Genomic DNA, 15,151 nt, shown 5'->3' with positions numbered 1-15,151 from the left:
GGGGTGGGGGAGGGGCAGGGAGGAGGGAGCAGTGAGCTAGAGCCCCTGGGTGCAGGCCTCTCCTGGGAGGTGGGAGCCGGTGGTTAGGAGCAGCCTCGCAGGGTCACTGCTGACCCACACAGCCCCTCAGGGAGGGGAGTCCCTCTGCTGTTTGGGGCTGCGTCCTCACTTTGGGACAAGAGGAAGTGGCCTAGGGTCGGGGGAGAAACTGTGGGCTCTCCAGGTGGGCAAGTCAGACAGCAGGTGCGTGTCGAGGCCCCTCTGTGCCGAGCCAGGTGGCTGTTCTGTTCTTTAAGCTGTCCTTGCCTCCTGCACTGACAGAAGACATGGCCACAGAGGGTCAGGGTGGCTCTGTCCCCACCATGTCCCATCTGGGCAGGGTGAGAGTCAAGCCGCCTGAATCCCTGAATCCAGCTCTTCCCACCCTCTTGCTCTGTGACCTTGAGCACAGTTCTTAACCTCTGAGCCTCAGTTTTCTGGTCTGTAAAATGGGAGCTGGTGGTGCCTGGCCCATGACTGACGTGAGCACTGAATTTGCTGTGAGCATCAGGCCCTAGGCCTGTTGACCCCGGGTCCCAGGCTGGGTGGGGTGGTGCTCATAGGCCTTACGGATGCTGAAAATAACAGACTGAACCAGGTGCGGTCAAATCAGGACTCAGAGTATTAATGAATTTGTCTGGGGCATAGCCAAGAGACACAACAATTTGGAATGAAAGAGAGCTCTCTGGGCAGAGGGCTGGATGCAGGAAGCAAACTGCTGTGAGGCCACGTGCAGTGGAGAAGCAGGGGCCGTGTCTAGATGTCACTCGCGAAGTCCAGCTGTCAGGGGAAGTGGAGGGAGCCGTGGGGCAGCAGCCACAGGGCAGTGGCCTGGCAGGGCCTGGACGCCGGGTGTTTGTCGACGAACCGTCCGGGCCCTCCACGCAGGGAGCACTTCCGTCAGCGCCTGACTGTGGGTTCCTGTGCGGTTACCTTTGTCCTTGCTTCTCACTCCCAGCGCAGCGAAGAGGGCTGGCCCAGGGGGTGCGCCCCCCCCAGCCCTGCCCCCATTCCCAGGTGACCCAGGTGACCATGCACAGGTGCGTGCTCCGGCCAGGAGTGTCGGAGGGAACAGGATGTTCTCGTCCAGCATGCACACGGTTGCCAACACAGTGTCTGCGAGCTGAGAGCTCAGCAAGGTCTCCCCGTGTCTCCTGGGGGCTTTCAAGGGGTGCTGGGCAGGAGCTCCAGTCTCCAAGCTGCTTAAGTTGTGAAGTGACCCTGTTTGGTGTTGCTATTTAAATTAAAATTAAGATAAAATAACAACAGTTCCAGTGGTTGGCGGCTCCAGCTGGCCGATGGCTCCCATTCTGGACAGTGTGGCACAGACGCTGCCACCATCACAGCTGCGTCCTCCTCCCTGGCCCAGCCTGGGCACGTGTGGGCAGACAGGTGGCAGCCCCGTGGGTCTCTGGGAGGCAGCGTGGGCCTCGCCCCACACGCCCCATCTGCTCTGGCCCTGCCAGGTCAGGAGCCAGCAAGGGAGGGACGTGGGCCTATGACCCAGTTGCAGCATCCCCAGCAAAGGACACCCGAGGGAGGGGAGACAAGTCGTGAGTCGGGGCCGGGCTCCTGGTCTGCTGTCCAGCAGTGTGACCAGCTCTCCCGCGGCAGGGCCAGGCCCCAGCTCCTGGAGCGTGCCCGCGGGAGATCCTGAGCGGGCCTTCGTTGCCAGCCATGTGCTCGCTGTTGGCACATCTTTGCAGACACTGCTCAGGAGTTCCCGTGGTTTGGCCACAGTGCCCTCTTCTGAGCCTGGGCAACTGTGGTTTGCTGGTAGCCTCCTCCTTCCGGGGAAGGGGCTGAAAGCTGGAGTCGCCATGCTTGCCCGTGCCTGTCCACCCTGCCGGAGCTGTGTGCGGGGGCTTCCTGTCCTGAAAGTGGCATCTCAGCCCCTCTGAGCTGAGAGATTAGTGTTCTCTGAGAGGCCTTCCCTTCCTCTTGACCGCTCACCTGTGTGACCTGTTTATTTTTCAGTGCAAATGGTCAAGAAAAGGCTTCGTTCGGACTAGATGGTGCATCGCGGACTGGTACGTGTCTATGCTGACGGCCGTCTCTGCCTCGTGGAGTTCTTCAGCTGCTAGTTCCCCCTTGTGTTTTATACATCGTGTGTGTCAGACATCCCTTCAGAGGCCGTGCCGCCCAAGTGCCCCAGCCACCTGAACCCCGCTCTGCATTCCTCCTTGCTGCCAGGGACTCTGTGTGACATGATGCACTGTCACCCTGTGTGACATGATGCACTGTCACACTCTGAGGCGAGGCTCTCTCCTTTGTGGCCACGATATTCCCAGCGCCACCCCGAGAGCAGCTGGCTTCTCCTGGCAGCCCGCGCTGTGGCCCACTGCAGTCATGTTCCACTGCGTGATGGCAGCCCAGCAGCGTGTCCTATGGGGTTTAGGGCGTGGCTGCGGTAGGACCCCCCACCTGAGACCCAGGCAGGCTTTCCTGCGGGCAGCGGCTCTCAGTGGTGCGACAGGAAATCTCACCCCTGGCTGCCTTCCTGGCTGCGGAGACCAGCTCTGCTCACGCTGACATGGCTGGCTGTGAGCGCAATCTGCACGTCCTGGACGGGGTGTGCACCCTTCTGCTGCTGGCAGGCTTGCGCCAGCTGAGGGTACACACCCCACTGCCGGGCAGTGGGGAAAGGCGCAGCTCAGCTGGGTCAGCGGCCAGCTCTGTGCCTGTGTCCCCCACCTGACCCCAGAACACCCCATCAGGCTGCCCAAGTCGGCCATGACCCCCCCGTGCAGGCGGGGACTTGGGAGGAGCAGCTCTGCTGTCTGCACAGGGGCCTCCTGGGGGCTCAGGTTCCTGCTCTAGGAGCAGTGGCCACACTCCTGCCCTTCGCCTTGGGTCACACAGGCCACCTCGCACAGTGGGGGCAGGGCAGTGGGCGGGCTCCAGGGACCGGCTGGAGGTCTTCCTGCCAGTCCAGGGAGGCTGAGCTATCGACGCTCCATCTCCACGGTCAGTCCTATCTGCTGGGTCTGGGGCCTGGTGTCCCAGCTCTGCAGGTGACCGTGGTGGACAGGCAGGGCTGGGGGTGCTAACTGCATGCATCCTTGCCTCACCACAGCCCCACAAAAGCTGGGGCTGCAGGATGACTGCTGGGCCTTCCCTGAGCGCCCCCTGGAACTGAAGTGAGTCACTTAGTGGTCCCCAGTCGTTGGACCCCGACAGTGAGCACTGTAGGCACCTGAGACCAAGTCCCTTGCTGCCTGAGGGAGCTGAGGCCTCCCCCCGGCCCCCTCCAACTCCTCCTGGTTCATGGACAGCTTGAGAAAAGTTTCTGTGATCTTGCGAAGATTCAGAGGACACTTCAGGTCTTGTGTGTCCCCGAGCAGGTGTGTGCTGCTCTGGGTCAGGAGCATCTGAGGACAGGAGCATGGAGCACAGCTGGCCTGGCCTGGGTGACCCCTGGGGCCCTGGGTCAGGGCTGACCACTCACCTCCCGCAGGAGCAGCTTCATCTGGGCTCCTCTCTGTCTCCGCAGCGCCTTTGACTTGGTGAACATCCACCTCTTCCACGATGCTTCCAATTTGGTTGCCTGGGAGACGAGCCCGTCCGTGTATGCAGGGGTCCGGCACAAGGCCCTGGGCTACGTCCTTGACAGGTAGGTGCTGCGTGCAGTCCCCCACTCCCGGGGATAAGGCTCGTTATTTTGAGACAATTTCTCCCATTTTTGTTTTTCTATTTGCCAGAAATACGGAACTCAACAAGGTTGACCCATTGATGGGACACAAACCCTGACCCCTAGCCCAGGCCCTAGTGGTCCCTCCCAGACAGGCTTACTTAGGGTGGGCTGCGCCCCTCGTTCTCTTCAATGTCATGGGGGAGACAGAAAACATACCCAGAGCTGGGACAGAAAAAGACACCAGCTGGTGTGCCTGGGACTCTGACGTGGCACGTGGCTGTGGGCTGGGGAGCAGTGTCCCCGGGTCCGCCACCCGCACGGCGCCTTCCATGGCTCTGGCTCCCTGCTGCTCCTGGAGCTGACGGGCTGGGTTGGGGCCCCTGGACATCCCCAGCTGTGCAGTCAGCTCAGTGAGGCCCCGCTGGCCAAGGGCCTCCTCCCTCCCAGCTCTGCCCTCCCAGTCCAGCCGCCAGACCCCGGGCCCGGGTCCGGGGGTCATGCTCCTCTGGTGAGAGGTCTGCCTCTGGTGGAAGCTGTCCTGCCCCAGACCCATGCTCCCAGCAGCCTCTGCTCAGTCCCCTCCTGCCCTGGACCCTGGGGGAGTCTCCCTCTGTTTCTGGCGGAAGCTGTCCTGCCCCAGACCCATGCTCCCAGCAGCCTCTGCTCAGTCCCCTCCTGCCCTGGACCCTGGGGGAGTCTTCCTCTGTTTCTGGTGGAAGCTGTCCTGCCCCAGACCCATGCTCCCAGCAGCCTCTGCTCAGTCCCCTCCTGCCCTGGACCCTGGGGGAGTCTCCCTTTGTTTCTGGTGGTATCGCCTGACCCTTCACAGGATCAGAGCTGACGGGTGGTCATTTAGAAGAGAGGCAGCCCCTCAAACTCGATGGATGGGGGTAGGTTTGGTTTGAGGACCAGACAGATGTCTCGCCTGAGCTCAGACTAGAAGTCAAGTCCCAGGGCTGCTCGTCCTGCTCAGTCCTCACTGAGTCCTCTCCACCCACAGCCCATGACCCAGGTGATGGTCAGCCATCTACTCAGGCTCGGGACAGCCACTGCCACAGTCTAGCCGTCTCCCTATTCCTGCCTGGTGACCTCAGGATTCTGCAGGCCCCTTGCTGTCCTCGTCATGCACTGAGGACTGGCCACCCCCCTGCCCAGCCTCGTGTCCCCAGCCACCCTCTCTCTGGCATGGCATCTGGACTCTGACCTTTCAGGCCTCCTGTCTGTACCCGCTTCCCTCCTGGGCTTCACCCTGTTGTGCCACAGGGACCCTTGGGCTGCCGTAGCTGCTGTGTGGCAATGCCGTCACCTCACCTCTGAGGCCCTGAGACGAGGGCTGGGTCCTGTCCAGGCCTCTGGCAGGGCCCTCACAGGGAGGCAGGAGTGTGGGTGGCCTGCCCTCAACCCCTAACGCAGCTTCCCGGGTGTGGACTGGGCTGGGCTCAGCTCAGAACTGGGTGACCTGAGGTGGTGGAGGGACAGAGCAGACCTGAGCCCTAACCTGAGTTCTCGGCCACAAGGAGCCGTGGGGCCCGTGGCTGGTCCCAGCCTGCTGTCCCGTGACTGCTGGGATGGGGCTCTCACGTCCCTCTGTCCAGGCACCGCATCTTTGGCCATCTCGTCCACGAGCCTCTTGTTGCCCATTCGCACCTGGCTGGTTCTAGAGTGCCCCCAGCACGCAGGCCCTGGGGCTGCCAAGTCTGTGTGGAGGCCAGCGCTGCCCCGCACTGCTCACTATGGGCACTGGCCCGATGGCACTGGCGTGGGACAGTCTTGGTTCAGAAGGAGGCAAGAAAGGCAGGGTATGCAATGACACCAGGCTCAGGGGAGGGGTCCTTGGCGGCAGCCAGGGCTGGTCTCCCGAAAGCAGCCAGGCTGGGGTGCTGTGGGCAGAGCCGCCATCCCTGGAGCAGCAAGCCAGTAGCTAGAACTGGGACCTCACTAGGGCTCTGCTGTGGGCTCTTGCCCAGCCAGCGGCCCCGTGGCTGCCGAGCGCTACGGGGGCCCACACAGCCGGGGCTGAGGCGGGCTGTGTGCAGGTGGTCTGGTGTGCTGACCACGACAAGCTTGTCCATGAGCTATGGCATGAAAGCGTGTCATTGCCCCACACTGCCGTTCCTCTGCGGCCTCAGGGAAAGCAGCCTTGGGGTCCCAGCCCTGTGCTGTGGCTTTGCATTCCCACGAGTCGCCTCTGTGGGGGCTCGGCCAGCCGCAGATCCGGCCCCTGCCCTCAGCACAAAGGGCCGCTCTGTAGGAGCGTGAATGCCGGGCCGCCCTCTCATCAGGGCTGCTAACCTTTTGGCAGCCACCAGCAGACTGCATTCTGCTTTGCCGATTGGGAGGACAATGCCACGCTGGCCCTTTGAATGGACGCTGCCACCAACAGTGCCCCATTCACGCTTTGGGAGCCTCTGGGAGCATTGTGTGCAGGCCGTGGACACAGAGACAGCGAGGACACTCCTGAGAGCGGGGCTAATCTCCCCGTGAAGCTCTGTGGCCCCATTTCCGTGAGCCCGTGGCATCAGACCTGGGGACGGTGGCCTGTGAGCCTCAAGTCCCCCCCCCCCCAGAGCTGCTGGTGGACCCTGTGTTTAAACTAAGAGGCACCCAGGGCTGCATTTGCAACTCTCCTGTAAATCTAAGATTATTCCAAAATAAGAAGCTCATTTAAAAAATGGAAAGACAGATTCTCTTTGTCTGAAGTGTGTAGACTCTTCAGAAGGGTCTACCCTTCCGCAGGGCCGATGCGCGTCACTGGGGCCGGGGGCCCGGGTGTGTGTAGGCGCGGCCCCGCGCGCCCTCACTGCAGCCCGCGGCAGGTGGGCTCCTGGAGACAGCAGAGGACAGGGCTGCAGGGTTGGGGTGCAGCCAGTGTTTCTGCAGGGGTGGGGTAGGCATTGCAAATCTCGTTTTCTGTGCAATTTAATTTTTGAATTTTTTTCTTTTATTCTCTTGCTTTGAAACTTTTAAAAAGAAGACAAACCTCCAATTAATGCAGAGTATCAGGTGACACTCAGGGACCAGTGCTCCCCGGTGGGGGGCCACCATCGGCCTGGGATCCCTCCACCCTGGGGACTCTGGGAGGCTCCGCGTGCAGAGGGCCGTTGCACCTCTGTACCTATTGTGGGGACCTCACAGACACAGTGCAGCTCTCTGGGGAACGAAGGGGATTAAACCAGAAGCAGAGGCCTCAGCGTGCGGTCTCCTCACTGAGGCTGAGACTTCCTGACACCTCCTGGAGCTCTTGGCCGTGAAATGAAATTTTTTTTTTCCACAAGTGACAGGGCTCTTCTGTGTCCCCTTTGAGATGGGGCCTGGCCTAGTTCAACAGAAACATTTTTACATTACAACTGTGAAATCTTGGCATAAAGCACCTCTTTGTTCCCCCCGTATTATTTCCTCACAAATACAGTCTATTGTCACAGTGCTGAAGTTAATTTGATCAACATTGGGACATTTAACTTTTATGTCCGGTCAAAAGAGTTGTTTCATGCTCATTTTGGGCATTCAGAAGGGATGATGGCCAGAAAAATAATGTTGCTGCAAACAATTTGGGGCAATTAGTTTCCCAGGGAGAGGCGCTGTGATGCCGGCCGCCCACGGCCCCTTTGTCGTGCTGGGGGCGGTCATCAGTCAGCTGTCAGCCTGCTCAAAGGCCTCTGGCCTGAATGTGTCTCTCAGGCCGTTCCCAGCACTCGCTCCTGGTGGGCGAGGAGTGGGGCGGGTCTCCAGGCAGAGGGCAGGCCTGGGCGCTCCTCCCGCACCTTCCTGGTCATCTGCACGTCCACTCGGGCCTCAGTCCACTCGGCTGTGTCTGTTTGGGGCCCAGCTCAGAGGGCATGGAGTCCAGGCTGGACAGGCCACCGTCCCCACCATCCCCCTGCACCCAGGGCGGGATCGCACCCAGTGAGGACGCGAGAAGTCCAGTTGCCGTCCCAACAAACAAACGAGCTCTTTGTTCCTCTGTCTCAGATGATTGATGCATCTATAATGTACCCTTTCTCTTATTTATTGGAAACTAATTCCCACGTCCAGAAGCACGTAGCAGGCTGTGATGATGGCCACGCACCCTCTGTCAGCTCGCTCAGTACACGCGCTACGAGCCTGTGTCGTGCGTCCTTCTGCTAAGGAATGAACCACAGACACCCCAACTCCCCTGTGTTCTCCACACTGAACCCTTGTCCCGCCCCCCGTCTCCACCCAGTGCCTGTCCTTCCCTTGCACACAGACCACATTTCTCCGTCATCCGTGAACACGTGTGCACATTTGCACAGTCTGCGCGCCTTGTCACCTGCACCACGAGCACCTGGGTACATGTTCGCAGGCATCCCCACTCAGCCCTCCGGCTCCAGCCAGGCTCTGCTGTGGGCATCCTCAGTGTCCTGCTGACATTCAGGACAATGTCGGGAAACGTGCTTCTGGCTGCCCACTGCCCTGAACCATGCCTGGGCCCACGCCTGTGTCCTCCAGGGGCCTGTCTCACATGCCTGCAGCAGCTGGGGGCGTGGCATGGTTTGCATTTCCCAGAGCCTATAGGCCGAGGGTCACCCTGCACCCCCACTGGTGAAGGCTGTGGGGCTCACTGGGCTGGAGTCAGCCTGTGCTTTCTGCCTGACGCTGAGGAGGAAAGTCGCGGTGGGAGGGGCCTCCCGTGTGCCGCTGTCAGCCGCGGTGCAGCGAGTGAGGTGATGTCCCACGCTGTTTGAGGACGAGTGAAAATGCCGACTGCTAATGCAGCCCAGCTCATGCCCCTGGGTGCACTACGGGGTCCCGCGCCACGCTGCCCGAGAGGTTCTCACGGGAACAGCGTCCCATGGCGTGGTGTTAGGAGACTGGCAGTGGGTAGTGACAGAGAAGCACCGACAGAGTGACTGGGCCTGAGGCCGCCTGGCCCCTGGCGCCCCACCCCAAGAAGCAGCCATGTGGCCAGAGACCCCTGCAGTGAACAGACAGGGAGGTGAGGCCCGCGCCAGACCTGGGAGCCTGGCCCTCCGCTTGGGCTCCCACCGCGCAGTGCAGACCTGGTGGCTGGAACCACACCGTCATTTCTCCCAGCTCCGGAGGCTGGAGGCCAGAGGTCTGGGGGGGCCTGCCTCCTGGACTTGCAACTGCCCCCTTCTCACCGTGTCCTCCATGCCCCGTGGACGCCTCTGGGGCCTCTTATTCCGAGGCTACCAGGTCTGTCAGATCCGAGCCCACTGAGAACCACCAAGCTTCCCCACCTCCTTGAAGACCCACCTCCACAGTCACATGGGGGCTCGAGGAGACACTACAGAGCAGGCCTCAGACTTCCACACAGCAGGTGACCTTCCAGAAACGTGAGCGTTCCCATGGGGACGCCTCTGGTGATTACTGCCGTTGAGGCTGTGTCTGCGCCCGAGACACCGCAGCTGCTCCAGGTCAACCCCGCCTGAGTGTCTGAGGGCTTGAGTGTCCCCATGACTGGGAAGGCCCGCGACTGCCACCGGGTGCTGTGGTGGGCACGGCAGGTCCACTAGCCTGGCCCAGCTCAGGAAGTGTGCACAGGGGCCTCGGAAGGCCGAGCTCAGAGGGCACCTGCCAGCTGGCCAGCAGGCTGGTCACTGAAGCCTAGGCGCGCTTATTGATGGGACTGCAGCATGGGATGCTGTGGGACCACCAGAGGGACATGTGCTGCGTCGTACTGACACTGGCCCATTTCCTGTTGCACACGGTCCTCTTCTCCGGGCTGTCCACCTGGGGCTGCGGCCTCACCAAGCCAGTGCCAGCACGGAAACAGCCCCCATTCCTGGATGGGAAATGAATTGGTCGACTTGTTTATAGCAGCTGAGACATTTCTGTCACACGCAGTTCAGTGAGGTATTTAAGGTTAGAGGACACTTTTAAGGAACTCTAAAATAGTCTGCCTGGTTTTAGTATTTTCTATTGTTGATGTTTTTGTTAATAAAAATTGTTAGACAGGCCCTGGCTGGTTGGCTCAGTGGTAGAGCGTCGGCCTGGCATGCAGGAGTCCCGGGTTCGATTCCCAGCCAGGGCACACAGGAGAAGCGCCCATCTGCTTCTCCACCCCTCCCCCTCTCCTTCCTCTCTGTCTCTCTCTTCCCCTCCCACAGTCAAGGCTCCATTGGAGCAAAGTTGGCCCGGGCGCTGAAAATGGCTCCATGGCCTCTGCCTCAGGTGCTAGAATGGCTCTGGTTGCAGCAGAGCGGCACCCCAGATGGGCAGAGCATCGCCCCCTGGTGGGCGTGCCGGGTGGATCCCAGTCGGGCGCATGAGGAAGTCTGTCTGACTGCCTCCCCTGGACTGTTTCCAGCTTCAGAAAAATACAAACAAACAAAAAATTGTTAGACAGGGAATATGGTCTCTACCAGATCTGAGAGACAAAAACTGATGTTAGCCGATTCCTAGTGAAGTGTAACTTCACTGCATTCATAGTTAAAAGACAAGAATGGAGAGAAAGACAAGGAGCAGCCCCGGCGTGTTGGTCACTGGAGGGGACAGCTGGCGTCTTAGGGTGCACGGCAGGCCTGAGTTTCGAGGTGACCAACCGGAAACACTGGGATTTCTGAACACTTAGCCATGACTCCCTGGAGAGGGTGTCTCGTTACTGGAGGTCCTTCCTCCGCAGCACGGGGCACCGCGAGTCCACAGCCCAGTTCCGCTCACGGGGCGTCCTCGGTGACGCAGCGATGTCGCTGTGGCTTGTCTCATAATGAAATCACCTGTCAAGACAGAAAGACACTCCGTTTTCAAGTCCAAAACATTGATTTTTATGGTTGTTCTTGTAATTCCCTTTTTGAATTAGGCACACAATATTGATGTGGGCCTACTTTTTAATCATAATAGCTCCTGACAAGGTAATTAATTTTAAAACAACGCTCTTTTTCTCCCGGTCCAAATGGCACTCTGTTGAAATTAAAAGTGGGGCCGCGGGCCCAGCACTCAAGCGATTGCCTCAGCCCGGGACGCGGCCACAGACCTCAGACCTGCGCATTATTAATGGGCTCCCCCCACTGCGTCAGGAAGAGCGCAGCCATGGAAATGTGATCCCGTTTAGGTTTTTAATGACCGTGTTACAAGGTTCCAGACAGGTCTATGAAGCCCCTCGCCCCTGCAGGTACATCCCCCCGGGCCCCCCACCAGCTCGGTCCCTTGTGGGAGGAAGAGCCCAGCCCAGGGTCGGCAGCATCTTCTCTCTCTGAACACTTAGAGGTTCTTAAAGTTTATTCACCCAGATGTAAATCAAATTTGTTAGTTTTTTAAAAAGAAATTTACCTCAAAGGGGGCTCTACCATCTAACTAGCCAGATGGGTGTTTGCTTCCCGAGCCGCAGGTGGGTGTCAGCGGCTCACAACCCTTCGTAGCCTCTCGTTCCCTCTCCGCAGCTGTGAGGACTGCAGGTGAGCTGGACATTTCTGTCGTCCAACCCACCAGTGCCCAGCCTAGCATGTGCTCTGGGAGCAGTGGCACCTGTCTGTGGGCAGAGAGCACCTTGTGCCCCTTCAGCGCACTCTGGATGTGTGCTCCCGCAGGCCTTGCTGTGGGCTGGGGCATGACTTCCTCCTGCCCCGCCCTCCACACAGCCGCCCGGCGTCACTCACCTGTGAACCTCACGGATTCCACAACACAGGAGTGTGGCCTCTTCCCTGAAACAGCAGTGATTTCTCGCTGCCCCCCACCCCCTGCTGGGGAGAGCGCTGCCTTAGAGCTCAGATCTACTGTGATGGTGTCAGCTCCAGAAAGTCACAATGGACTGGCAGGTGTCGACTCCCTGCTTTACACACCAGCCCTCAGCCTGCACCCACTGCAACGAGGCTCGCGGGACAGGAGGAGCCCCAGCGGGAGGGACGGGACCTGGTGTGTGCTCACAGCCGTGCAGGCCGCACGCACGTCCTCCTGCTGCCGTCATCTGCACGCCTGGCCAGCCTGGGAGTCCGGCACATGGACACCTGGGCCTGGGGAGCACTGCTGCCCTCCCTGCACCCTCAGGGCGGTGCGACTCCCGCGCGGACCAAGGAACACCACTGGCTCGCTGCTGGAGGAGGGAATGGGTGGGTGCTGTACAGGTGCTCCTGCCCGGGAGAGTGGCGGCCTCCCCTCTCCAACAAAGCCAAGCTGGAGAGAGTCCATCTGAGTGGAATGAGGTCCCCCGTGCTGTGACGAGGCTGGGACAACTGTGTGACCCTGACAGCATGGAGTGGACAAGGGGCTCAGGGTCCTGCACGCTGCCTGCAGCCCTGGGGCCGGGTGCTGAGCTGAGGTCCCTGTTGCCACATCCTCTAGCCCCACTCCCCAAGGACGAAGCAGCACACATGTCTCAGGAGACATGGGGCAGTGCTCTGAGCGCCCAGGGACCACACAGCTCAGCCAGGGGCTCTGCCTCTGGTCTGGGAGCCCTGCCCATGGAGACACGTGGAGGTCAAGGAGGCCATGTGCAGGACCCAGGGTGGGGTAGGTCAGCAGGACGAGGAGGAAGCATGTCCACGGTGACCTCCTGTCCTCAGCCACCTTGGGGCAGCCATCCCTGCCGGGCTCTGACGCACCTGGAGGCCGCCGCAGAGCTGATAGATCTGCCACCTCAACGGCTCTGCTTCGGGGGGAAGGGGGCGCAGAGAACTGACGCTGAGCCAGGCGGGGAAGTCACAGCGGGAGCGCTAGGGGTGGCAGACGGTAAGGGAGCCCACGCCTGCCCCTGTGAGAGCCCTTCTGTGTCCTGAGGATGCGAGGATGCCGCCTCCTGGGAGAGCAGCGGCAGGCACCAGGGGCGAGGGACAGGCTGCGCTGTGCTCTGCCCACAGTCAGAGTCAGTCAGGTGAGCTGTGAGGACACCGGGTTTGGGTTTCTTAAAGAAGCATCAGGTGGTTAAATCCTAGTGACAGTTTCCTCAACCTCTGCTGGTTCTGGGGGGCCGGCTTGTGGCGGCATTGTGGGGTCAGGGCTGTGAGGTCAGGCCTGACCCGCAGGACAAGCCTCCCTCGTGAAAGCTGAGCACAATGCTGTCTTGTTCCCATCACGGCCTCTGTGCACAGGACCTGGACCCCAACGTGCATGGGTGGGGGTCGGGGAGCCTGTGTCCTGAGGCTCCTGATGGGAGGACACTCTTCCTGACCTTTCCAGGAGACGCACGGATTCTCTGAGGAGTGTTTTTCCTCTAAAGATGTTCAACACCAGAAAAACATCTATTTTTCGCAGGACGGCTGTGGTAGCTGGAGGGTCCTGTGAGACAGGGCTGCATCTGCTCACCTGTGAGCACAGGGCAGGTGGGAGGGGAGGAGGGGTCAGTGGCTGGTCCTGGACATGGTGGCCAGTCCACGGAGCTGGGTGTGGCAGGCGTTACGGCAGGTGCCCCTGATGTCTTTGCTCCTGAACAGTAAACAAGTCAGTGAAATTGCTGGTCACCTGCCTGTTAATAGCATCTGTGAGAACGTGTTCTCTCTCAGATTGATGTAATTGAACGTTATTTCACACTCCTTATTAAGAAGGGAGAACAAAGCTTCTCGTGAAATTTAGCTGGATGATAGAGCAATTAGTATGCAAGGGAAGTAGGAAAGCAGCTGAGATGATTTTTTAAAGAATTGTCGACAGAAAGGGTTTCCCTATAAAGTTAGACTAACTGAAAGTGCCGGGATAAAGTGTGCACAGAAAAGAACAGGGAGCCCCGGGAAGACCTGAGTCGCTGGGGAAACTCTGTGCTCTGAGAACTCAGGGGAAGAACCCTGTCTGACAGGGAGTGCAGCTTGGTCACCCAGGAGAAACTGACTCACTTGGAGTGAGGGCAGCCGCAGACCCGCCCTGGTGGAAGGGACAGGGAGCTGCTGGTACGGCACAGACGGCTTCCGGACGGTGGTCTCCCTCGCGGCACAGAACCTGGAGCTGCAGCAACAGTGGACGGCCAGCAGCGACCAAGCCCTCACATTACACCAGGGCAGCTCCTGGAGCCCAGCGCGAGAAGGCGGGGACTGACCAGAAAACCGGGCTCGTTCTTACACAAGGTGAATCAGAGATGGTGCAGGTCCTCACAGGTCTGCACGAGGACCATCAACTTCCTGGTCATCACGCAAGTTAAAACAAAACTAGCCTTTTCCCTCCAATGAGACACGTAGAACACGGCACGTCCACCCTCTCGGTCATGTGCCGGTGAGCGGTCAGCCCCTGTGCCACCTGGCAGCACTGGGAGCCAGACCCTCATGGCCAAGTCCAGCCACCCTCATCACCACGGGAGGCGTGGGCCCAACGCCACTCCGCTCGTCACTCCTCTTGTCTCAGCTGAGGAATCGTTAGAGAAGGCAGAGCAGGTGCCTCACGGCAGCCACGCCCTGTACTATGTGACAGGCTTCACAGGGCGGGCTGGGACGCCTCGGGTTCCCAGTAAGCATCGGCAGTCTGTGGTGGTGAGGGCACTCCCCGGCTTTGCTGCCGTACACACTCCCTTGGGTGTGGATCTCTCAGGTGCAGCCTGTGCAGCTGTCACAAGGTGTGCCAGTGTGGCCACTGGGGACTGGGTCCCCAGGCCTGCCTTTCCTCTGCGTGGACGACCGTTGGCCCGGCTGATGTTTATGTCAGCAGGGGTCTCCTGCTTTGAAAGCGGGAGCAGCCAGCGCCTCACTAGCTCTGGAGCCGCTGCTGCCAACAGTGCGAAGGGCAGGGTGTGCGGGTGTGAGCAGGTCCGCGGCTTCCTTGTCTGAGGACAAAGGCAGAGAGGTGCTGGCATGGGTGGCCGGTCAGGGGAACGTCTCTGTGAGACACGTCATGACTGACAGGACAGGCAGGAAAGTGTCCTCGAGCCAGGTGGTGCCACCTTAGCGCTTTGAAATATCCAGATGAAACAGGTGCACAGTTCTGGAGCAAGTCTCAGCACCCTCCTTGCCGGGGGGCCATCCAAAGGCAAGTGCGGCGGCCTGGTCCCCATGGGCCCTCTCGCCCTCATGGCTCCCTCAGGGCCCCCAACCCATCCCCCATTCTGTCACCGAGTGCAGGCACCCTGTGCAGGGCACAGGAGCCAACCTGTGGCACCTGCTTTTGAGACAAGAAAACGCTTTTCTGTGCAAGTTCTGTGGGAAAGGAGACAGGAGGGTCTTAAATCTGTGTCCTTGTCCTGTGCACAGGTCGGTTCATGGGCATCCTGCACAGGACCCTCCTGAACAGCAGCTTCCCTCCTGAGAGGGTCCAGGTGCCCAGGTCCCAGTCGGTTCGGGCCTGTGGCTTAGTGGGGACAGTTAAGGGTTCCCAGGGCCACTGCTGGACAGTGTTCACAGGATGACCTACAGTGAGTGGGGTCAACTGGCTCCAGGTCCTGTGGGAGATGGGACAGGACGGGGTGAGCTGGCCTCCTGTGACAGTCCCTGTAAGTGCACCGCCCCAGCCACCCGCGTCCCCGCACCTGCGCGCCCGCCCCGCCTCTCCCCAGTGCCTCTGTAGTTCCCACTGCAGGTGGCTATACAGCGCCCTGGCCCAGGTGGTGAGGACATGGGGACACACACGAGTGAGAGAGAGCCTCGTGCT

General features: G+C 60.2%; 1 protein-coding gene across 2 annotated transcripts in view; it reads left to right on the top strand.

Annotated features, from left to right (window-relative positions):
• The window catches only part of INPP5A (inositol polyphosphate-5-phosphatase A), a 148,777-nt gene that overhangs the window by 104,490 nt on the left and 29,136 nt on the right, over positions 1-15,151 (top strand). For both annotated transcript variants that reach the window (XM_066355184.1, XM_066355183.1), the window contains exons 7-8: positions 2,017-2,069; positions 3,533-3,652. In XM_066355184.1, the coding sequence (XP_066211281.1) occupies positions 2,017-2,069; positions 3,533-3,652 (173 nt within the window). The remainder of the gene's footprint in view (positions 1-2,016; positions 2,070-3,532; positions 3,653-15,151) is intronic.

The sequence above is a fragment of the Saccopteryx leptura genome, chromosome 13 (genome assembly GCF_036850995.1).
Source record: "Saccopteryx leptura isolate mSacLep1 chromosome 13, mSacLep1_pri_phased_curated, whole genome shotgun sequence".
Classification (NCBI taxonomy): domain Eukaryota; kingdom Metazoa; phylum Chordata; class Mammalia; order Chiroptera; family Emballonuridae; genus Saccopteryx; species Saccopteryx leptura.
This window is presented reverse-complemented; position numbering and strand designations above follow the sequence as displayed.